Genomic DNA, 24,403 nt, shown 5'->3' with positions numbered 1-24,403 from the left:
TAGTGGAGCATTGAGCTGCAAAAGAGCCAGGTATTTGATCACTTAGCGGAGACCAAAAACAGACGATTGTGTGCACTTGTTCATGCACTGGAAATAACCTAAGCCAAAATGCATATGGAAGATAGGAGCTGGTTCATTAGCTACCAGCAAACAGCCAGTGACCTTGCTCATTAGCCAGCAGCTAATCATGCCAATGACAGTAGCACGGCACCATATTGTTGAGCAATTATACTTTACTTGGTTACTTGGTCATATAAGTTTACACCATGGTGATACATGAGAGAGAAAGGCAGTATTATTTGATTGTAGCGATAGTTTAGAGGGCTTTGATGATATTTTTGCTGGAACATGTAAGTGAATTTGTATTTTCTATATTTATACATGATGGAACTACATACCTCTTCCCATGTAAAGTAATTAACTTCGTCTCCATCGAGGTAGCGGAGGTCCCCGTGCTGTGGTGACTCATCCACAATAAATTCGATGTTTATTGAGCTGTAGAAAGGATGTGAGATGTTTACAATCTCTGCATTAATTACTCTGCTGAGGCCTTCCTTCACAGTAAAGTTGAAGGCCTGGATGGGGATAAGCCGAGGCACGATGTTCACAGAGATCTTCAAATCCTCCACTGTGGTAAAACCATTACTGACATCCACTGTGAAGGCATCATTTCCCTGAAAGAGATGGATGTTGAAATAAGTAATTGATATACTAAAAATAAACCTTGTACCTTAGACCAATCAGAGGCTGGGGTTGTGTTTTTGTCTGATTTTATTCTCAATGTGAATATGAAAGGGAACAAGCTGCCACATTTGATTTATTGCAACAGAATAAATGAAATGACTATAAACCTGGATGGATGCAGACACATAGAGAATGTGCCCCTGATCAATGTCCTCTTGAGTGAAGCTGTGAATGTAGTCGAGGACAGGCGAGGCCGCGCTGTCTGAACTGTTTGTCAGCTTGACCACATGGCCAAGCCGAGGAGGCTCTTTAATGGTGAACACCATTTCTGTCGGCACAATATCAGCTTGGTCCACCTAAAAGGCAAAGTACAAAAATACAGGCAAATAGTACTGTTAATTTATTATCTAAACTTACAATTATATTTTGTAGTATGATAAATTTGCAGATGTATATATAGTTTGATGATAACCATGTCCATAATACCATGCAATGTCCTAATTGTAAATGTGTTTTTGACTAATTCAGTGTACCTCAAAATGCCAGCATAAACAAATATGCTGCGCTGTGAAAACCATGTATCTACAAAATGTTTGTTAACAACTTTTCTTGAGCTTAGAAAAACAGCCCTGTTTACTGCTTTGTGAGTGAGTGCAGTTTTCATGGGGTTTTAAATGGTTAATTTAGCTTAAGAAGTAGGAGAACCCATAAAAGAATGCTAAATCATTCAGTCCCTCTGAAAAACTTTAAATCACCAATATTGGAGATTAAGTTTTTTATGTTTTTTTTTTTCTTACTGAACACTGGCAATACTTTAATTGCTTCACTTTTGAAGTGTGGTTAGGATGGATGTTTTTGTCCCCCAATACAACACACAATGAAAATAGAGGAACTGCTCTCAGTCGACAAAAATAGCAGAAGGTTGTGCAACTTCTCTAACGACAGTTGGCAAAACAAATCAAATTAACTAATAACACTTTGAAAAACAGTTTTCATTTGAAATCGGCAGCAGTGCTTCAAAGCTGCGGTTTCACTGCGCGGCGTTGGTTCTTTCTAAAACAGGCACAGTATTGCATTTGAATGTCAGTGCACTACATTGATTTACTGTACACTAAAACTGTGTACTGTTAACTTCAGTCCATTGTGTAAAATGACAACTATTGTGTACTGCACAGACTAGTATGGAAATGGGACACAATGTTAGACAGTACAGTGAACTAAAACACACAGGCAGGTTTAATGTCATCACACTTTGAGAAGTTTTAATAAATTCTCTGGAGCCTAAAGCCTTGGAGTGTTAACCAGTCACTCTTGTGTTTGATAATATTTCAGACTATCATACTACTTTCCCTTTCATAGTAAGGACACATATTGGAAAAGCTCCCAGAAGCTGAGTCAATATTTTATGTCTTGTAAAGGCCATTCTGTCAAGGCTTTGTTCAATACATATTTCAATAGTATGTGTACTGGGTGTCCAGCTTCTTCTCCAGTCAATACCGCAGATTTAAGATGTGTGCACTATTGTGAAATCAAAGTTTAAAAGAAGGAATATTTTACTTTCAGAAATGTCATTATTTTAAAAGTCAAACTATATGTACAGGGAATGTGTTAGGAATGGTCCGACAATTTAAACCTTATTAATTGCTTTCAAGATGAAGCGCAGGCAGACTCATCTTATAAATTACAGTGGGCTTCAGGAAGCCCCTCGGGGGATGCTTAATGCTCTGTTTTCCACACTTAATAGACTGTAATTTAGTACATAAACTAGATGAAAAGCAGCAACTGCAGAGTCATATTTAGCCCTGCTTTCATGTGGTTATAATTTAGATTAGAGACAGGGTTACAAAACAGGGCAGTATGGTTGAATGAGTCATGTGAAAGATCTTTTTTCACAAAGACAAATTAAACTTGAAAAAGACAAAGATGATGTGCTGTCACATTGTCATTGCCAAATTGTATAAATATTAAATGCTGTCTTGTTGAATAAAACTAAATGTATGCTGCACAGAATTAAATGTCAGCAAAGCAAATGAATTTAAATTGTAGATTTAAATTGTAGATCTCACAGTCAGTAAACATTACCTTGAGATGATCCCTGTTGATGACAGTGTGCTCTCCCTCATAAGAAACGATGACTTCATTGGTTATCACCTCAGGCTCAGTGAGGTACCCTTGCTTGAATATTTTAATCCTGAATGTGCCATCTTCAGAATGTCCTTGTGCTTGGACGGTGAAGCTGAAAGAGTCCTTGGACCTCAGACTCTCATAATTATGCTCATATGACACAACACGTTTTTTCAGGTCCTCCTGGGTGAATGCTGATGCCTCAATCCCACTCACAATAATCCTGCCATCACTAGGTGGGGAAGTAATCTGGAACTTGATCTCGCTGTCGTCTCTGATGTCCATGTTGGTGTCAGCGCACAACAGGGTGGTGTTAAGGGTCTTGGTGCTTCCGTGGTCGATGACAATGATTGTGTTGTTCACCACTCGCAGGTAAGGCTCACCTGCCTGGATCTGAAGTAGTGTCGTGGTCTTGTAGAAGCCATCCGACACTTGGAGTGAGAAGCGTTCCTGATCTGCTCCGTGGTGAATGAAGAGGATGTTCTTATCTCGCAAGTCGGCTTGTGTGAAACGGAAAAGAGGCATTGATGGATTCAATTTTGAGACAATATTGCCTGAGAGGATTCCCTCACGAGCATAGACAATTTGGGTGTCATTGAAACCAGAGTCATCATCATTGAACTGGATGACATCAGTTGTTAGCAGGCGCTGACCATGGCGGACCACATTGAAGACTTTATCCACAACCCTCACGGGAGCATGCTCATTCTTGGACTGGATTGTTACTCTGAAAACACCACTCACTGTTTCCTGAATGTCTGAACTTTCTGCTCCTTGATCAAATGCTGAGAAATGGAACTCATCACTGCTAGTCTTGGAGCCATCGTGCTTGTAAATAAGCCTGTCAAGTTGGAGGTCTTCATTACTGAAAACTCTAATTGCCCCCTCAAATCTAGGCTGCCCAGAAGGGGAGTCCCTTATCAGTCGCCCATACTTTGGTCCTTGCGTGACCCGGTAAACAAAATCTGTAGAACTTGGTGAGTGCATCCAAAGATAGTTTTTGTTTAGAGTCTCCTCACCGCCCTGCAAGACAACCAGCCTCTCATTGGTCAAAACAGGAGCCTCTGCATTGCCGAGGATGTTAATTGGGAAGACGTAGAGAGGAGAGTGCTGATCGTCAGCAAAGACTCTGAACTGAAACTGGTCTATGCTATCCATAGCTCTTTGCACTCGGACCCTGAAGCTAAGAGTTTTGTCCACAATGTCCTTCTGGGTGAACATATCACCCTCAGCTAGCTCTTTGTCAAACAACAGGAGATTTCCTTGTGTTGGAGGCTTGACAATGATGTATTTTATAGTTTGTGGATCTGGGGTTTTTCCTTGTACTTCAGCCTGAAGCTCTGTGATTCCAATTGTTTGCTCTTCACCAGCCTCTATCTCCAAAGGAACCAGGGTAGAAACTTTCACTTGTGCAGGGATGATTTTTACTAGGAAGGTGTTATTCCAAAGGGAGAACTGCCCCAGATGGGTGTCGAAATGAATGCGCTCCACCGCAATATCTTCGTGGTCACTTGCGTCTGTGCTGACGTATCTAAGGCGGTGATGATCCAGATCAGATTGATGAAAAGTTGTAACCTGCTTGTACATTCCATCATTTGTCATAATCTGTAGCTCTCCATATATCAGCGGTTGTGTGAGGTTATATATAATATCTCCATTGCGAGGATGAGCGATGGCAGCCAGATTTTGAATACCTATGGACGAGTTGCTTCCTTGAGACAAGAGAAGGCCGGTGTTGGTGACAATAGTCATATGAGGTGGTGTCACAGACAACTTTAAAGTAGTTGAATGGCTTACTGACTGCCCATCAGACACTTCCAGGGTAATTCCAGCAGCATGACCCCCCCTATGTACAAAATAGATATTTCCATCCTTCAACTCCCTGCAAGTGAACTCTGAGATGCTTCTTCCGGGCTGTTGACCATTTTCTAAGTATCCAAATTCGATGGAAGAATCTGAGGTTACAGTTACTACCAGTTCATCACAGCGCGTGTCAGAATCCATGATTCTTATAAGGCTGGGGCTCAGACGAGTCCTGCCATTTTCTGTGATGGTGATTTCTCCTCCACTAATTTGTGGTATATCATTGACGGGAAGTATTTCAACTGGGAGGACATACTCACGGGGAGTTGTTAGACATTCTGGGAGGTAACCACTACTGTGAGCAACCACCTCCAGCTGGATTTGATCTGCATGCCTTTCATTTCCATCATGCATGTATTTAATTTTCTTATTGATAACATCCAGAAGAGTGAACTTTTGTGTGCGTTTTGTATTAATGTTCATATCAATCAGACCATACCAGGGATCATTCTGGAGAGTGAAGATAATATCTGACTGACGCATTCCTGCAGCACTGAGGTCAAACGTAGGGATCAAGTTGCTGATATCAAGAACACCTTCCCCACCTTCGGTCACAAGCAATGGGGTGACATACAGAAGTTTTGTGACGTTCTTGAATATCTCTGGCGTGTCGTCTGTTGGGTAGCAATGTTGTTCATTCAAGTCCATATCAACATATCGGATGCGGACAGGAGGAGAAGTTGTAGTTGTCTCTGCATCATAATAACTTGAGTAATCATAGTCCTCTCCTTCACATTTAACATGAACATCTTTGGTCACCAAAGCATCCTGCAGGCTCCGGTCCTTCTGATTAACTTTGATCTCTCCCAAACACCCAATAAAGGATTCAGCTGTAATTTCCTCCTCTGCACGATTTAAGGACCCGCTTTCACGAAAGAGGTCCTTCATTTTCCCCTGGATGCCTCCTAAATACAGGTTTCCCACTAAGTCCAGTTTTTCCGATGAGTCAAAAGAGAGGGAGGAAGACTGGCTATCTACATTAATGACAAAAGAATCCTCACTGATCTGAACCTTAACTCTATGCCACTGATCATCATCCAGCTGCACCTGGGTATTCTCCAGTATCTCCATGCCAGTACCAAGGTCCAGCATACCTTTGAGATAGCCTTTTGAAACACCAACAGCAATGAAATCTGACTCTCGGCCAGGGTGGAAAACAAGTAATGCATCCTCAATGGTGGTTTTCATCAGGAACTCCAAGACCCTCGGAGCACCACTAGCCCCGCTCCAGGTGGGGAAAGAAACAAAGGAATCAGGAGTGCTGAAACTGGTTGCCTCGCCATCACCAGCCTCAAACTCACTGCTGCAGGATTCCTTTGTGTCGTGGCATTGTTTAAACGCTGTGCTTAAAATATCAAACTGATGGGACTCAAATTTGACCTCAGTCATGCACCCACGGAAAGGGGGAATGGCATTGCTGAGGTAAGGAGCGTCTAGGTCTCCTGTTCCCCCGAGCCAAATGCCCAGGTCAATGTTGAGCTGTTCCCCATTGTCGTTCATGGGAACAAATGTTGGAAACAGCTCGTCAATTATCATGGTGAGTTTGCCATCACGCAGCATCAGTGAGATTTTGTGGTCCAGGAGGTTGTTCAGTTGCACTCCCTGGGAGGAGGACAGCGTGACCTCGCCAGCTCCCAAGTTCATCCGTGCCTAAAGGAAAACAAAAACCTTTTATTGAATTTATAACTTTGTAGACAAATGGATTAGTTTCAGGGCTAATGTTTAAACGGAAGTTCCATCATTGTATCTCCCTTAAATGCATAAATACCAATTTAATACTCTAATCTATGCTCATGACCATTTCTGGATCCCTTCACTTATGGGAAGATAATTTAAAAATGAGCTAGAATAAGAAGAAGTTTCACAGATAACATCAGATATCTGAGTTTTGCTTAAATAAGGTTAAACATGATTATAACACATGCAAGAGAGATAAAGCAATTTAATTTTTGCAAAGCCTTGAGTCTATTTGCTCAGAGCATCTCCTATCGCTAGGTGGAAGAAAATGAAGAAGACCAAAAAAAGGTAAAATTCTCTTGTATTACACATACTCTGAGATGTCAACTCATTATAAAAGCAGAGATATGGTCGTTTGGGTGAAAATCTATATGAATCCCACCTGACGCTAATTCTGCTGCTTTACGAAAGCCATCAAGCAACTAATTTTAGATGTAAAATGTAATGGTTTGTTATTGCAGTGAGACAACAAGAGAAGACAACAGAAAATCGAATCGGTTTCAGCTGCTTATAGAGTGGCACCTAATGAAATGCATCATATACACATACCACACCGAAGCTCAAACGACTCTCACAACTCCCATTTAAATTCAAAGCGTTCACAACCACTTTGTATCGCTTTCAAAATGTGTGGTACATTTTACAGCTAAGACGCCCAAAATCTCTTTTAAAAAGTTATTTCATATGTGCTGTCTCTGGGACTGTAGCAGAGAATGAATCAATAGGTTATTACTCAGCCAAATAACACATTAAGCATTGGTGTCACAATTATGTATAAAACATTTTCCCTGCCTTAAATGATCCTTCACCAGAACAACACAGAACAAGATGCTATACACCTACTACATAATAATACAGAGGCTTTACTTTGACAGTGAATTTACATGTATGTTTAGCACTCTAGTTAGAAAATAGTAGTTTCATACATCAGTATGCAAGCTAACACCACATGTGCTAATTATGCCAGGTTTTGGTTTTGGAAGTAGTTTTTCTTTTAGCATGTTTTAGATTCTATTTTATTCATATTCTGATATTTTTAAGTCCTGCTCGGTGTTTAGGTACCATCACTAGCTTTTGTTAAGTACTCGTTCTCGCATAGCAAACCTCTGCTCCACCAAGTGACCTAAAATCAAAGTGATGCAACCAGGTGAATTTTGAGAATGACCAACCTATGTTATCTAACAGTTTCGAAAAATATTTCAGCCTCCACCAGTTTGTTAGCCACTCACCTGTATTTTCCCGTTTTGGAGCTCAAGGAACAGGTAGTCCTCCATTCCTGCAGCCAAGAGCAGCAGCCCACTTCGCCGACTTGTCTTAATCTGTAGTGACAGGTGGAAGGTGGAGACATCTTGGAAGGCTTGTAAACTGCAGTAGCTGTCCCCAAAGTAGGACTCTGTGAAGAGAGAAAATAGTTTATATCATATAAAGATAAAAAAAGGCATCATGGTAGCCAATAAATCAAAGGTATACTGCATAACAGGCAACATTTTCACTTTATGTTTATGCAAACACACACGGACATATTTTTACTTCACATTGCACTTTTGAATGATTACAAAAAATGTTCTCACATTTGTCTCTTTTTGCCATAAAAATGCACCAAATTCTAGTAGAAAACGTAACGTAACATAACAAAAAGTCACCTGCGTACAATGCAATAAACTCATCCTACAACTGCTGACAGTCAACTCTGTGACTTCTAACGTGAATGTTTGGAGAAACCAATTAGATGAGCATTTTTCTGATTCTCGTTACAGTGCAACTTGCTCAGGACTTATTCCTGTATTATCAGGTGTCCTCCAGCTGCTTCTTGGTTAACAGGAGCTCCTCTGGCCTCAAAGGGATGCTCTCACTGAGACATCAGTCATTACCCCTGCGGTGGTTTTCCGGGCATATAGAGTCTTGGGGTGCAGGATTTCCCAGGCTTGAGCTGTCTCAATTCCAATGATATGCAAATTCAGCCACCTGCCTCCGACTGTGCTGTCCGGGGCCCTCGACAAAATGTAAACCACGGAGGAAGTCAATTATTTCTCAGTGCATATGCTCTGAGATTAAACTGGACCACCTCCAAGACCCTGTCTCCTCAGCATCGGTTTTCCATGGCATTAGCCAAGAGATATAGAAAGGGGGCTTTCCATTAGCTATCCATTCATCCACTTTGGGGTGACATTTCAAGACTCAGAAATTCATTGGAAAACAGCAAAGAATGCTAATGCTTTGGAATATTTGGAATAATGAAGCAGACAGAGAGAGTTTGCTGTGTCAAAGCTAGAACATTCCTATGAGATCATGAATGCCAAAATATTCCCTCAGAATCAACAGCAGCATCCAGCAGCTGAGCAGGACGGTGGGCTTGATGCCAGGAGGCAAAAGATCTCACAAAATACCGTCTCAGACACGACTTAGTCAGAAAATAGAAGAGAGAGAAAGAAAAAAATGACTAGATACTAAACATTCATATTCATATCTATAAATGGAAAAAGTATTTTCTCAAGAGTCTGTTCGAAGGTGTCCATATGAGAGCAAATGTGTATGCCCTTAAAGGGCAATCTGTGCCTGTGTTGTGTTTGCATTATTGCCATGCTGCCAAACTTCAAAACACTGACGGGCATGTTTGTCCTCTGCTTTCTCACCCTCTAAATGAACCCTTCCATCCTATATCTGCAACCGACACTGGAAATGTGAACAAAGACAAACATTTTGATGTCAGCAAGCACGAAAGCAAAGCTTTTATCATCACGCCCATGGTTTTTTGATTTACCTAAGAGGCGTTTGCTTTTGGTTCCAAGGCTGCTCTGTCATGAATAAAGTCAGTGATCAACGGTCTCAGCACAGGGCCAAAAACACAGAGACTTTCAGTAATACACTGCTGCACAGTGCCGGTCTCCTGCAGCCAAACAAACACCATGTAGGCTCTCAGAAATAAATATCACAGGGAACTGTTTGACATCATCACATGCCGAACTTTGTAATCCATATTGTGTGAATGCTAACACAAGGGAAAACTAGCAAAACTAAAGCACTAAGATCTTGTTAATTCAAAATGAGAGTGAAGCAGAGCATTCAAATATTATTTGTGTTACTGAATCAAGCAAAATTATCACAGTTACACATCATTCATTTTTCGAAATGTCACTTTTCGGAGGCTATTGTCGTTAGCTGTTGCTGACTGTGCTAGAGGCTGTTATGGTACAGTTCAGAGGGTTTCTGGTAAGGCTAAGGTATTCCAAATGAGAGACTAGTGCTAATTGCTCTGGGGCCTTCAGGCTGAAAGTGAAAAATGGGGGAACAGAATCTTTTCTTACAGGCAATTGCATTAACAAAGAAAATTGCAATGAGCTCCATGGTTCTTAAACCCAAGCTTTTGTTGGATTGTTCACTGAGCATGGGGATAAAAAGCTGAAGGAGAGAGCGATGCCAAGACAATTCTGCCTGGGGATTTTCTGGTTCAAATTCAGCATGCTGCTGTTGCCTTGAGGAAAAAGGAGCACATTTTCTAATGATACACACAATAGCTTTACTCTCTGCAGTGTACCTGGACCTGGAATTCATTAGTTCCCCGGCTAAGCTGTGTAAAGCTCTGTGTAGAATAGGCTTCATGTAGGAAAAGCACATTTTCAATATGCTATCTGTACAAATGCCCCGCTCATTGACACTTCTTTTGTCTCTGCACCCTTGCTTAAACTGTTTGTGCATTCACAGTGTGTAACAGGTATGCAAAGAGTAAATCGTACCTACAGGATGAAAAAAAAAAAAAAAACATAACCATGAAGGGCTTCTGACACAAGCCTCCTGTTTCCTACTGCAACATCACACTCAGCTATTTTCTCCATCTCCAAGGGACTTGGGACTGGGTGTAGATGGGATCTAGCTGAGGTGATTTTGCTGACAAGGCATCATTATCCGTAAAGAATCCTCTGTACTCCTTATGAGTGTAACCTGGAGACGCGAAGCTGCTGCCACAGTCGGTGTCAGTCTGTGTGTAGAGGTTTAACCATCTAAGAGAGGACAGTCTCTGATCCCCTACAGCTACCACGCCCCTCCTCACACTACTTTATTGTGCGTCAAGCAGAATCCTGGTCACAGGCCAGTGCAGATGGCTATAATTTGATGAGTGACTGCGCTTGTATTTATAATGCTCGGAGGAAACTGAGTCTTCCTCTCTTTCACGGACGACTGAATGAATTACCCTGTTGTCTCTCTTTCCCTTTCCTCCTCCTCCTCTTCACCGTCCTCTTTTGGTCTCAATCTAGCAACACATGTCCGGAAAATCTATGTGGAAGAGAGACACGCTGACCACAAGTGCAGGAAGATTGGAGACATTCAGTTCACTCTGCTTCCTGTGACTTGTCTGTGCCGATGAGTCAGAGTCGCTTCAGTGGTATTTTAAGTGAGTGTGAAGATGCGCAGGACAGACAAGATCTGAGTCTTTACAATGCAGATTTTTCACTTCCCCAGTTAGACAGTCATTAGAGAAAATACTTGACAGGCCACATTTCTCTCAAATGATAGGATTTGCTTGTTTAAAATGTTATTCAGTACCAAGGAGTGTGTGTGTGTGTTTCTCCTCTACAATTTTGCCATGGTAACACTGCCCCAAACAAACCTCCTACTTCCATAACCCATGCTTAAACTATGGTTAGCTTAACTCTACAGTAAATAGTGGTTATGTCGGCCAGTCATTTCCTTTGCTGGGCTGTGTCTACTACAACAGGGCACAATGGCCTCTGGATATAATTATAAGAAGGGTAGGGTGTTGTTAACCATAGATAGAACTGGAGAGCTTGTAAGGGTGTAACAGCGTTTACCATTTGCCAACACCGTCATTACCACAATGAGCAATTTCATCCCTCACAAGGGTCAATAGCTCTTGTGCTTGTGACAAACATTATTTTCCCAGTTATGTCTGCACACAGCATCTCTGTGGTCAATCAGAACATTGTTTGTAATAAAAAGTATAAAGGAGCAGTTGAACGTCAGAAGTCTAATGAGGCTGAATCAATTAGTTGTAATTTGTCATTTATCAAACAAAAATGCCAAACATTTCATAATTTTAATTTCTCAAACGTGAGAATTTGCTGCTTTTCTGTTGAACATAAAAAATCCTTCGGTTTGTTGAACAGAACAAGCAATTTAGTAACCATAACAACTGATTAATCAAAAATATAATCCAAAGATTAATCAATAATTAAAGTAATCATTAGCTGCTATTCATGTTATGTACACAGAATACATACGTCTCTTGTGTTACAGTTCAGGTCATTGTAGTTTGTCAGTGTTGGAGCTTTCTGCTAAAACCCGCCTCCTACAAATAACTAATAACTGGCAAAATACGAAAATATGTGAATATGTGATTGATTGGTCAACATAATAAAAAACTTTCAGAGACAACACATTTCTTTTGTTTTCCCTATAATATCTGCCATCTTCTTAAAGCAACTGGAACACGAGTAAAGTTTTCTTTATGGTTATGTTTGCGAGCTCAGAGTACTTGGTGAACATACATTTTGGTTACATTTTGAAAAAGTAAATTACAAGACAGGATAACGCTGTGCTTTTATAACTGAAACCCAACCACACATGGGACCCAGGAGGCCTTCACAGGAGGCCAGGAGGCCTGCCTCTGAAGAAACTTGAGAAAATGCTGCCATTGAACATAATCTATGCAGCTATCCCATAATTAGTAGAACAATTGAATAGTAACAATATATATCTAGGCAACAGAGTTCCCAGAACACTTGTGTCACCAGTGGCTGCCATACTTAACGTGAATGAGTCAATCAAATGTTCAATGATAATTATTGGAAAACCATTTAGTGATAAACATTTGCCATCTCAGTTTTTGTTTGGGAATCAACTGTGTTTTAAATCAGATGAATATAAATGACCACATGCCTACAACAAATGATTTTCCCACACTAATGACACAGGGCACACTAGCTGCTCTTTAAAGGAAGCGATCATGTTGCTGCAACATGTTTACAGACTAGACTTTGTATGGGGCAGTATATAGAAGAAAATACTGCTAACTCCAGCACTGTTAAACAGCAGAGAGCTGAGCCACAACTCTACATACCTTGACACCACTGCTTTATAAGGACCCCCCTCCCTCCCCACTGACTTTTCAGAAGTCACCAGGGACACACTTTTACAGGCTTTATGGAGCCATTTCTCAGAGCAGGCTATGTCAGTGTGAAGGCAAACACAGCATCATTTTAGCCCCCTTTCAAATCGCCATCCACCTTTGCGTCCCTCTGAGTCACTCCAATGCCAGCCAGAGAGAAGAGGTACAATACATTTAAAAAAAAAAAACAGGCTTGTGGAGCCACAGCGGGTGGCCTCCTCTCTGGCAATAATTACAACTTTTCAGGTCCTCTCTCTGTAAAACTCACACTTACACAACAGACAAGGGGTGGCGGCAGCAACGAAAAATTATGACCTTTCCTTGTGAAAGGAGAATGGCAGTGTAATGTAATTTCAGTTTAGGAAAATGGACCTGTGAGAAAAGGGAGGGAAAGCAGCATGTGAACGACTCAGTGTTGTCTGGGTTTGTGCTGTTAATGTTCTGAAAGGCTGGGTTTCCATATAAAATGAATAGAAAAGCCCCACTTTTTTCAGAGGGATATAGAAAAAAGGATGGGGACTTTTCTCTGTTACAGGACTAATAACATTTGTAAAGTAAGTGACAGGCTGGATTGAGATGAGACAGAGCAGGAAATCAGGAAGGATCAGGTTGTAGGGGTGTAGCTTAAGACTGTACAGCATCCAATCAAGTCATTGGAAAGAGAAGGATCAGCCTTGTTTTATACTTCAGAAACTCTCCATGAACTCTTCTTTATGGTCTGTAAAGCTCTTGCAAAGTTGCCAGTGAAAATATTTCCATCAAATGTTGGCTGCGTTTCAGCTTCATGTTAACTTTGCTGTAGCATATTTCACGGAAACAGCGAACGAAGGGAAGAAAGACATATTGTGCTACTTTAAAAAGTACACAATGGGACATTCTCAAATTCTCAAGTCAGGCTTCAGCTACAAGGCAAACAGCTTTCCTCAAACTCAAGCCGAATAAGGCGTGTGACAAATTCACAGTTTGTTGGCTCATCGCACTCAACTAAAAGACTCACTGATCATAATGACTTTGGACTGATGATCTCACTCACCTAACAAAATTGTAAGACAAACACAGGCCTGAACAGAAGCATTGTAGTGACTCAGGGCTCTGCTGTGGTTTATGACTGGCTAATACAAAGCGTGCCTCTGTCAGCCCGCCGAACTACGGAAGCCATCAACCGCCAACGTCCCAGTGGGTGGGTCCTGTTAAAATAATCTCCCCGTGACATCAGAGGACTGAACCCCCCCCCCCCCCCCTCCTCAGACTTTTTTAACCTATATCCCTCCTCAAACCAGCTGACCCCCCCCCCCTACACCCATTCATACGCGTATACCTCAAGAAACAGCTTTCTAACAAGTGACTGTTTACACATTTAGCTGTGACTTTCTCTGTTTTCCCTCAGCTAGAGCGGCGCTGTTTATAGACTGAGCTGAAGGACATTTTAACATACTGGTAATGAATTCCAGTGTGAAATCTCACCATGTGAAAAGTGGGTAGAGTAGAGGACAGAAAGGAGGAAAGTAAAGCCAAATAGCAATTGAAGTCACGTAGACACTGCTAAGCTTAAGACTTTCATGACGACACATTTCTCATCTTGCAGAAATGCGTCCTGTACTTCTACTCCTTTACACCTGACATATCCTTATAAATCTAATTAAAGGTCAATAAAGGATTTTCATTATCCTACAGTACTTTATTAAAAAAAAACATAAAGGTGAGTGAACAAACTGAGAACACAGAGTGTAATGGACGACTGGCTGGGCTGCTTTGGCTTTGTTCCACAGTACTCATGGTCCAAAGTAAGAGCAGCTGGAAATTAGCTAGCAGTTAAGTACAGCCACTTAAGACTCTAATATTTACAATGTCAACCCAAAGTCAGAGAGCAAAGAGGTTTTGTGTCCTCTTGTTACATCCACTGATTAGAACGGGTAATGAAACTAAATTATTTTAATGTTGGTTATTTTAGGCCACCAGTTTGAAGTGTGATACCACATCATGCCTCTGAAAAGGTCTTGTTTTAATGAAGGGACATGGTTTTCCATTATCATCATCATCATCATCATCCCTGATTTTCCTATGATGTAGCTTAGTGAGAAGGCTTTTTCCTTTTTCCATGATGTGTTCATTTTCTGTTCTGTCATTTAAGCTTGCATCATTTTCCAAAATTTCTGTATACAGAATGTACAATGTCTCTCATTCACAAGTGAAGTTTCTATGCACAGCACAGTGACTAAAGAAATACTTGATGACAATCCATCTTTTGGATATCAAGTACCACATGTAGGCTTAAAAGGTGGCTCTGCTGTGATTGTAGCTTGCTCCTTCACTCATAGCAACAATCATAGCTTCACCATAACATACCAGTGACCAGATACACTATTTTCATGTCATACTATTGCTGTGTCTCCATTGAAAGTAGCGGCTTTAGTAATTTATTGGCAAAGCAACAAATGTTAGGAACATTCTGAACGAGATCAACACTGTAAGAAGTTTCTTTTAAAAGTTTGCTGTGACCATGGATCGCTAATAGAATATGCTGGCTAACAGTTAGCTAACTACTTAAGTAAACTATAGCAACCCAAGGAGGAATAACTTTACAAAAATGTACACTTAAGGTTGAAAATATTGGGAAACTTATTTAGGAAAACTGACTGCTCTCAATTTTGTACGTGAAGTACGGAGCTAGAGCCAGAGCGAAATCATTGTAGCTTAGCTTAGCATAGCATAAAGACTTGAAGTGAAGGGAAACAGCTATTCTGGCTCTGTCCAAGTTCAAAAACATGTTCAATGGAGTTAAGTGCTTTAAGTGTTTGTCGGTCAACAGTGGAGTAAGCTAAGCTAAACGCCTCCTGGCTCCAGCTCTAACTCTTGGCAAGAATTCTAATAACTGTAACTTCCATAATGCTGAGCTATTCCCTTGGCAGTATTGAAGAGAGCACAAATATTTGATGGTGATAAGATAGATGATCAGTGGAATACTCCTTTAACTCTGAATGTGAGTCTTTCCAACTTGCACATTCTTGATGTAGCCACTGTCACTGTGTTGTGCCTCAAACACTCCTCTATAATCCCTGGTACTTCACTTAATGTCAGCATACTGTGCTCTTGAGGTTTTTGTCCTCAGTTACTCTCTGGGTTTTAAGGTTTCTATGATACATACAATTGGCACACTTTTGATGGTGCCTGAAGCATTATTAGACCAGTCATAATTTTAAGTATGACTGAGCAGAGAGCACTTAACAGCGCTACGATTTGGTCTCATAATTTCCACCATGACACACTTGGTATGTCTGCATGTTTGCTGTCATCCTGATTCTTTTAGGCCTCATTCATTCACCATTAACAGTCATTTCTGACATATCAATAGCTCCTTTCAGCTTTGCCTATGACTGTAGTTATAGACCAGTGCAGGCATCAGTCACTCCACCACTAATTATCAGTATGACATTGGCTTTGCAGCGGGCTGGAAAACACTTTGCTGAGTAGCAGTCCACTGTCATAAATCATTCCACTTACACGCCAACACAGGGGAGGAGATTTAAGACCCGGACCCTGAGAAACATCCCTCAGCTGGGGTCCGGTGCAGGGGATCACTTGATAGAGAATTGGTTTAAGTTGAGCTTGGCTGCTGAAGGGGCTCCGAATATTTCCCAGGCAGGTTTAATAAATTAACTGACTCTCTCTCTTTTTGTTTCATCTCTATTTATGTCTTTATTTCCCACCAGGGTCCCATTTATTAAAAATGCAAAAGGATTTGTAGCAGCTTGGGTATTGTTACGTATATATATACTGTATATACATAAATATTTCCATGCTAGTGGTAATTTGATTTGTGACTTCTTGTACAGATGCCAAAAAAAAGGTTTTTCGTACAAAACTACTTGTTTCAGCAGGTTGTCCATTAATCTCAGGATTGGTGGTTCAGTCTCTGGTGTCAAAGTGTCCATGAGCGAGACACTAAACCCAAAGTTGCTCCCAATGGCCAGGTCTTGCATTAGTTCCACTGCCACTGGTGTGTGTGTGTGTGTGTGTGTGTGTGTGTGTGTGTGTGTGTGTGTGTTAGTGAGTTAAGTGGAGGCAATTTCCTTTCCTATCAGGACAGTAAAGAAGAAGTCAATTTAACAAAAAAGCCCCCAAAAATGCCAGGTTTTGGTACATGACAGCTTTCGACACATCCTATATTTCACTGCAAAAGTTACTTTTTTTTTTTATTGCAGCCTTACTTTTATGTTTAATCCAATTTCAAATTATGCACAAATAAACCAAACCATATCAGATAAAACATTACAAATGTCTTGTGTTTCTAACCTTATTTAGACCTCACATTGATCTAAATGTCTAGACACAGGCCTGGATGTCACACCAGGCTTCAGCTTCATTACCACACACTTTACTATGACCAAATCCGATAGGGAGGCCTTTCTATAAATGAGGCCCCCGGTCTTGCCGGGCTCCAAGCAGGGAAACTGTGATACAGAAGCTGCAGTGAAGGGGCCTCCTAAAACCCATATCCGGCTTTAACTTGGGTCTGCAAAGTCATTTTATGTTTGCGATCAGAGCGTCACATTAGCCCCATAATGAGAACCAGCTGAAGGCACACACCACCAGACTGACCCTCTCCGGCTCAGACTGACCCCCTCCTCTCCTTCCCCCTCCACCACCTCACCACTTTACCCTTCCCCCCACACCCTGGAGACACCTCTCTCTCGCTCAACTCCACTGAATTTAGGCCCACATAAATGCTTTATCCAGATGCTTGCTCTCAAACCCTTCCATCACGCTGCGTTACTCGAAACCATTCCAGGGCACACACCCACAGACAGAGGTACATGGTGCAAACATAAACACCCATGCACTTATTAGTAGCCATGAACACACACACACACACACACACACACCACACGTACATTCCTCCTCTGCCCGCTGGCTGAGTCAGCCCACCGTCTCCCGCCATTCGCACAACCGTTTTCCACCAGGCTACCGTTGAGGAGGCCAGCCCTGCTCCACCCAGTCCACCCAGGCACTTTTCCCCCAGCTCAGGTCTCATTCAGAAGACGTTGGGAGCACCCTCCCTCCCACCAAACACCTCTGTTTCCCGTCCCTCTATCCTACTCTCACTCTCTCCCTCTCTTTACCCGCCGTTTTCAGCCCAAAATAAACACTGTACAGCATGGAAAGCCCGGGAACGCTGTGCAACAACTTAAACAGCACTCCAATGTTCCAGCTCCAACTTATACGTCCATTTCATTTTTCCACAATTTGTACGGTTTGGTTTCATTGTTGAGGCACTGACTTGAAGATGGATAGCAGTGGTTTCAGTGGAAAATGTTGGTAGATGGTAGTAGACATGAGGAGAAATCTCTGGGGATTAGAATTCGAAACCGACTCCTCTCTCTCGCTTATTTTGAGTTCTTACCACAAACTAATGTGTTTCTGAGTTGATGAAATAGATACAAATTCAAATACAAATGATTTTATTAACAATTTATGTTTGAGTTTCATATTAGTTTACTTTTGCAATGGAAGTGACATTTGAATCATTACCTACTAATGTGATATGTGACTCAAACTACAATAGTCAGAACTGTAATGATTATTTGAAAATAAACTTAGTGGCACAAGTTTGGATTTAGTCAGATGTGGAAATTTGTGCTTTGTTTATTTAACCTTTTTTGAACAGAGTAGATTCACTGAGCATGAGTGCCCTTTTCCAGGAACGCCCTGCACCACACATACATACACCTGGAAGCTAACGATGCAACAGGAGGTACTGTGACTTACTTGCTCAGGAGCACCTTAGCTGTGGTGATGAAGAAGGAACAAGCACTTTGCTTTCACTTCTGTCTCCTAGTTTTATTCTTTGCTCTGGTCACAACTCTTTCTCTCGGTCCAGAAAAAAGCAAAAGTGCCATCTGACCCATAAAGTCACGCCTACCTACACATGGCATATAAGGCCTCAACATGAGAATACACATTCAACGTAAACTTTATGTTGGACCAAAATGCTCACGCCACATCTGTGGTAATGGTTTAAACATGTGGTGACAAAATTACCATATGGGGAAACAAACTGCGCGTCCCTGCCAAATCATTCACTGACAGCGGCCACTTCATGCACCGCACTGGGCCTGAGGGGATGTCGTGGCAACATGCATCCTCTAACACAAGCCACTGTTTACTGAACATAACTCATGCCCGTTGGCAGCTGTGCTGTGTACGCATGTAGCAACAGTATAACTCCAACAGTGTAATCTATGATGGCTGCACCAACCTTCACTTCACTGGTAAAAACTCTTTGTTCTTCCAGCCATTTGTCATAGTTTTTCCTAAACAAAAGCTTTGCAGATGCTGATAACAAATTCATCAGATATTATCCTACTGTATCCTGCCGAGATGACCAAGCACTGTGTTTAGATCAGCTGTTCAGAGACACTTTTACTCAAGGTCTAAATGCCCCCAATACTGCTGCCAGCCATTACTTCGCCTGGAGGCCCTTTATTTACTTACAGGTTGCAACATCTGGGTAACAATTGTTGGCCTTGGCCACCACAGTGCAGAATAAAAGCAGGTTGGAAAAGTTCTACTTTGGTTGCCGCTGTGTCCTCCCTAAGATCCAAAGGTGTTATTTGAGACAGGAAGGTGAAGGTACTGGTTAACAAGGACCTCATATAGGGTGTTATTTAGAGAGTACAATGTGTTCTCAGATAAAATAGGAGGAATAGTGAGAGGGAGAAAAGGTCAAGTTAAGTTTAGGTAGCTAAAACAACTTGGTTAAAGGAGCTATTTGTAAGTTTTGCTATTGCTACATAGCCAAAATTAGCATTAACAGCTTTTTATTTACCAGCCTTGAAGAAATATTTTTGCATTAAACATCAAACTTCATTCCTTTATTCACCACTAAATTTGCTTTGTATGCCAAACTATTTACGCCAACCTAAGAGGTTGTATTGTTGTATATTATGTGACTCTATCTCCATCTTTTTTTCAGGACAGTGGACAGTCTTTGTTTGAGTGACCACAAGGGGTCACTAATCAGGACATTGAGAATATAAGCTGTCCGAAGACTTTGAATAAACAGCCAATGCTGTTTTTTTATCTGGTGAGGACAGTGTCCATGGTTTTATGTGAGAAAGTCCTACAAAAGAGAGGAACTTGTGACAAGGGTCATGAGTCACATTTGAAGCCACAGCACCACGAGTTGATGTGCATCATAGTTTCGCTGAACCTCAGGGATGCCTTAAAGACAGAAAGCACATAAAACTTCAGAAAAAATTAGACAGACAAAATGTTCAGAGAGAAAGGAATATGATGAAAAATAAAACAGAGAAACTAGGGAGCATGCTTCTGGGAGGCTGAAAAAGAAAATACAAAGAATGAATAGAGGAAGATTGAGAGCTACATCAGACATCTTTATTTCATTCTGCTGTTCCTGCAAGTTGGCACAGAACTTCAGCAGATAGACAGACAAGGTCCTTATTACACCCAATTTGCATTTAGATGATAACAAGAGCAGGGAGTTAGAATGGGCTGTTGTTCCAACAACTTCTTCGTGTATCCAACAGATGTAATTACAAGTAATGCCCCTCATTGCCTCTGACTGATTACAGTGTTATTTCCTCATTCCGTCTGAGAGAAGTTGCTCATAATCTTCCTTTGTGTAACCCCCAAATGTGCCTGGCTGATTCAACTAAATGCTGCACACCGCATTTGAAGGAACCATATGTATTTCAGACAACTGTAGAGAAATCAAACTTTCTCCCCTACTGTACCACCCACCTTGAAGATGATACCACATCAGGATGGTTATTGATGGAGGCTCACTACTTTGCAAACTGATCTGTGGAGGTGTGTGTCGTGAAAGTGAAACCACTGTACCACAGTCAAAGATTTGTCTAAATTGCCAGAACTGTGGATACAAAGACTAATAGTCCATGACAGCTGAATGTAGCCTTCATGGTTTGCTCAGAAACAATGACGCTTGTATCCATGATCTAAAAAGGGAGGACTACAGCAGCTGTGTTGGTTATTATGTACAGTGGGGAAGAGGTTGTAAACGTCTTGCACCTTTTCAGCTCAACAAGACACTGTTCAAGCAATAGACTAGTGAAGAGAGGAGAGTTATTTCTGGGATATCAGGGAGTAAAAGTCCTGTTCATAGTCTGTATATACAGTGATGCAGCTGAGAGTAGGAGCACCTCAGAGGCTTGGACAGACATGAAATTCTCCTGGTTTAGTCATCAGTGCAGAAGATGAGTAACGCCTGGAGCTTTGACAAAAAGTAAGAGGTACAAGCCTGTGTATAAAAAAAACCAAAAAAAGAGAATAAAAGCCAGCGATGACATCAATCACTGTTCTTAAAATTCTGTCACTGAAACTAAAAAGCTTTGTAGAAACTTGATTGAACAATTTAAATAAGTTCACTTTTGGATTCTGGGTGAATGTGACATGAATTCAGGAAACTCATGGAAACTGTTGTTGAATGCTATGAATATTGTTATTTTATTTTCCTTCAAAATAATGAGGTTCAAACTTTACTGTCACACATTTAGCTCAGAAAAAAACATGTGACAAATGAAAGAAACCAGGTAATCTGATGTATTCTGCTCAATCCATGTCTCAACTGTTTCATGTTTTTTGTGTCTTAATGTAAATTCACTTTCTTTACTGAACAATATTTAGTGGGAAAAAAAAAACTAGGAACCATCACAGGATCCGTTAAGATTCACCTGGTCTATGGTTCAGAGCGCATGTTCTTCAAACCTGTTAACACTGTGTCAGAACGTATCTGTTAATCCAAATCTTGTGAGCCTTTCATCCATCATCAGGTAGACAAATCTTTAATCTTGTCACGGCACAATTAGGTGTACTGATGAAAGTGCCACACACGGGTGAGTAATCTGATGGTTTAAGACATGCCATATAGGCACAGATGGCTTGTGCAGATTTTGTGCATAATACCCACATCACTACACATAGTTTTACATACAATGCTGACAGCTCTTTGGCTGTATTTAGATTTATGAGCACATTTGTTCATCTAATCGAGGCGTTGGATGGCTTTTTGCCCACTTTAGGTGGTGAATATTGACAAGGCTGTCACACTTTGATGAATCCAGTGGGTGGATGAGCGCAGTGTTGAAACACAGTGTCAATGAGAGTGAGAGAGAGTGAGTGAGAGAGAGAGAGAGAGAGAGAGAGAGAGAGAGAGAGAGAGAGAGAGATCATCAACATGGCCATGTAACTGAGCACTGGCGAAAAGCAAAGCGAGGAATGTCTTTTTTATTCACTGCTGGAGGCAAATGCTCCATTGAGACAGTCACTATCTGGACCGCAGACTAAAACAAAGCCCATGACTAAAATCAATGCTCGCCTTCACAAAACCCTGTAGCTGCAAACAGAAGCTGATAGAGGCAGCCATTGTAAACTCTGACGTGGTGGAATAAAAAATAAACACAAATCCCAGAGGGTTTAGAAGTCTATCCAGACAGCGGGTAATTCTAAGTATTGATTGTACGAAGGGTTTTACTTGTTAAGTGTGTGTCTGTAATTCAATCGTGTCCACGATGTTAAACATATTTAGTTTTAATACCACAATAATATTTTATACATTTATGCACACACTGACCTTTTACTGCAGATTTATCACTATAATATCTGAATAATCTAGATAAATAATAATTACATGTTTACATAATAATAATAATAATCTGAATAAAACTGTATCTCAACTGAACACAATCATTCAGCTGCTGATGTCACCTATATCATCTTAAACTATAAAAACGAATAAAGTGAAAAACATTTAAAAACATGACAGGTTGTGAACTGTTATGGTGTGGACAGTTACAGTTTGTAATCAGGCGGCAGAGCTTGTCCGTACTGCAGAGAGGCAATAAAACAAGCGAATGAAATCTCTGTATACTGTGAAACGTCCTCATATCACACAGTATAGCAGTATCCAGTTTACTAAGAGCATATTGTGTGTACCTTGTTTAAAATATGCAAATGGATTTCATTAAAGAATCTATCTATTTCTCTGCTTTCTTTACTCCCTGAAGATGAGTGAAAGTATGTCATGATGGTGCTATTACAGATAATGGAGCAATTGTTCTGTCCTTCACCTTTTTTCCTCTCCATTTCCCCTCTAATGTTTCACGAACATGTGCTCCACATGCTGTTGTTTGGCAGACACTGGCACCCTGACCACACGTCTCGTTTAACAGTGCAGCAGGTCAGTTATACAGGGCTGTATATACATCCAATCAGCTTTCAGTGGTGAAAAGTAAACTTTTTACTTTCCAATGTAACAGTTCTACTTCACTTTTAAAGCTAAATCGACATTGTATATGGACTGGCAGTTAGAAATTATACCAAGCTGGTTTAAACTTAAAATGTAACTTTAATAGTCAGAAATCAGTAAGCTGCACACAGCAACTTCTCGTGTTTACCAATCAATCTGTATGAGCTTAATGTCAAAGGATGACAAAAGAAAGAAAGCGGAAGATGCTGTGTTGTTAAATTAAACTTTTTTGTGGACACACAGGTGTTCAGGAAGACTGTGTTTTGCTCTCAGGTTTCAATCAAGTGACAAGCACGATCTCAAAGCCCATGTGAGGATGTCTCCAGACACAGAAAATTCATGAGGACCCTCAATCTAGGAATACAGACTTGATATGTTTATCCGCAAGAGCTGGTGGACTCAGTTTCATGCCTTCCAGTGTCTATCACAAGTGTTGTTTCATAAAGATGACATCAGGAGGTAAATACGGTTGTGTTTGGGGTTAATATAAGATCTCCTCACACTTGTCATCACATGATTAGTATTGTAACCATGACAAGTTGCTCCATTGCTCTTGTCATAATTACTATGACCACTACAGGTCACCTAACAATAAAACATAAACATAGACACATTTTTTTTACACAGGGACAATTTTCATATGCAAAAAAAATGTTGACACATGTCCCCTCTACTCTGATATCAGAAAGGTGTGGAGGGAGGCGTTTCAGAGGAGCATAACGAGGCCCTTAATCTCCATCCTGTTTCCTCCCTGATGTCCAAGTTTAAATGTAACAGCTCTTAAAAACATGCGAAAATTTTGTGATGGATGAAAATTTTACATTTCCAAGCGAGACCAGCGTTACAGACATTATACGTCATCCATGTTCTTGTAACCGGGCAAAAAAAAAAAGAAAAAAGTCCCTCATACCCAAAATCTGAATTTCACTGCAAATATAGAGAATCAGTGTGATGTCAGTCAGTGGAAATTAGACCTTCCTCTCTGATACAGCTCTACTCTAATCACTACAGTTAAATTGATATTTTAATGTTACATCTTGCCCAGTTCAGCCGAGGATTTAAGTGATTCGGTTTAATCGCTGTCTATTGATGTACCACTTTTTTAACTTCCTCTGTTCTTTCATAATCACAGTTTGTATTAAGGACTGTAACAGACTAAATGACTGTGCCTTTAAATTCCCTCTCCCTGTAGACATGGGGGAGCACTTCAATCTGTCAAAAACCTTGATATCAACCATGGAGCAACATAGCCAAAAGTCATGAGTATGGTGATAACCCCTCTTCCAGGTTGAGAGTTTAGGGTTTTTTTGGGGCTTACAAGGATTCATGCAGGCTTTCTCGATTATACTCACTTTTCTTTTCAACTCCTGCAGAAATTCCCCTTGCATACCTGTATTTCAAACATTGATTGTGATTCATTAGTTGTTACTGGAATGACAGCTGTATGAAACTTTTTTGAAAGTTATGCATTACAATTCCATCTGACTCACTGGAGAGGAGGAAGAGTTTGTGAAGGTTAAACTTTTCCATTCTCTCTCAAAATTATATACTTTAATCTGTAAAACATGAGGGGGGTGGGGTGGGCT

At 40.8% G+C, this 24,403-nt stretch overlaps 1 protein-coding gene across 1 annotated transcript in view; it reads right to left on the bottom strand.

Moving 5' to 3' along the window:
* cspg4 (chondroitin sulfate proteoglycan 4) overlaps nucleotides 1-24,403 on the bottom strand; it is a 68,523-nt gene that overhangs the window by 23,164 nt on the left and 20,956 nt on the right. Inside the window, exons 2-5 of the mRNA XM_023400273.2 lie at nucleotides 7,638-7,801; nucleotides 2,767-6,321; nucleotides 852-1,040; nucleotides 399-674 (exon numbers count right to left, since the gene is read on the bottom strand). Of these exons, the coding sequence (XP_023256041.1) occupies nucleotides 399-674; nucleotides 852-1,040; nucleotides 2,767-6,321; nucleotides 7,638-7,801 (4,184 nt within the window). The remainder of the gene's footprint in view (nucleotides 1-398; nucleotides 675-851; nucleotides 1,041-2,766; nucleotides 6,322-7,637; nucleotides 7,802-24,403) is intronic.

Source organism: Seriola lalandi, unplaced genomic scaffold (assembly GCF_002814215.2).
Source record: "Seriola lalandi dorsalis isolate HSWRI2012SDOR001 ecotype SW California unplaced genomic scaffold, Sedor1 jcf7180002052274, whole genome shotgun sequence".
NCBI lineage: Eukaryota > Metazoa > Chordata > Actinopteri > Carangiformes > Carangidae > Seriola > Seriola lalandi.
Note: the sequence above shows the minus strand (reverse complement) of the source record. Positions and strands in the feature narration are given on the sequence as shown.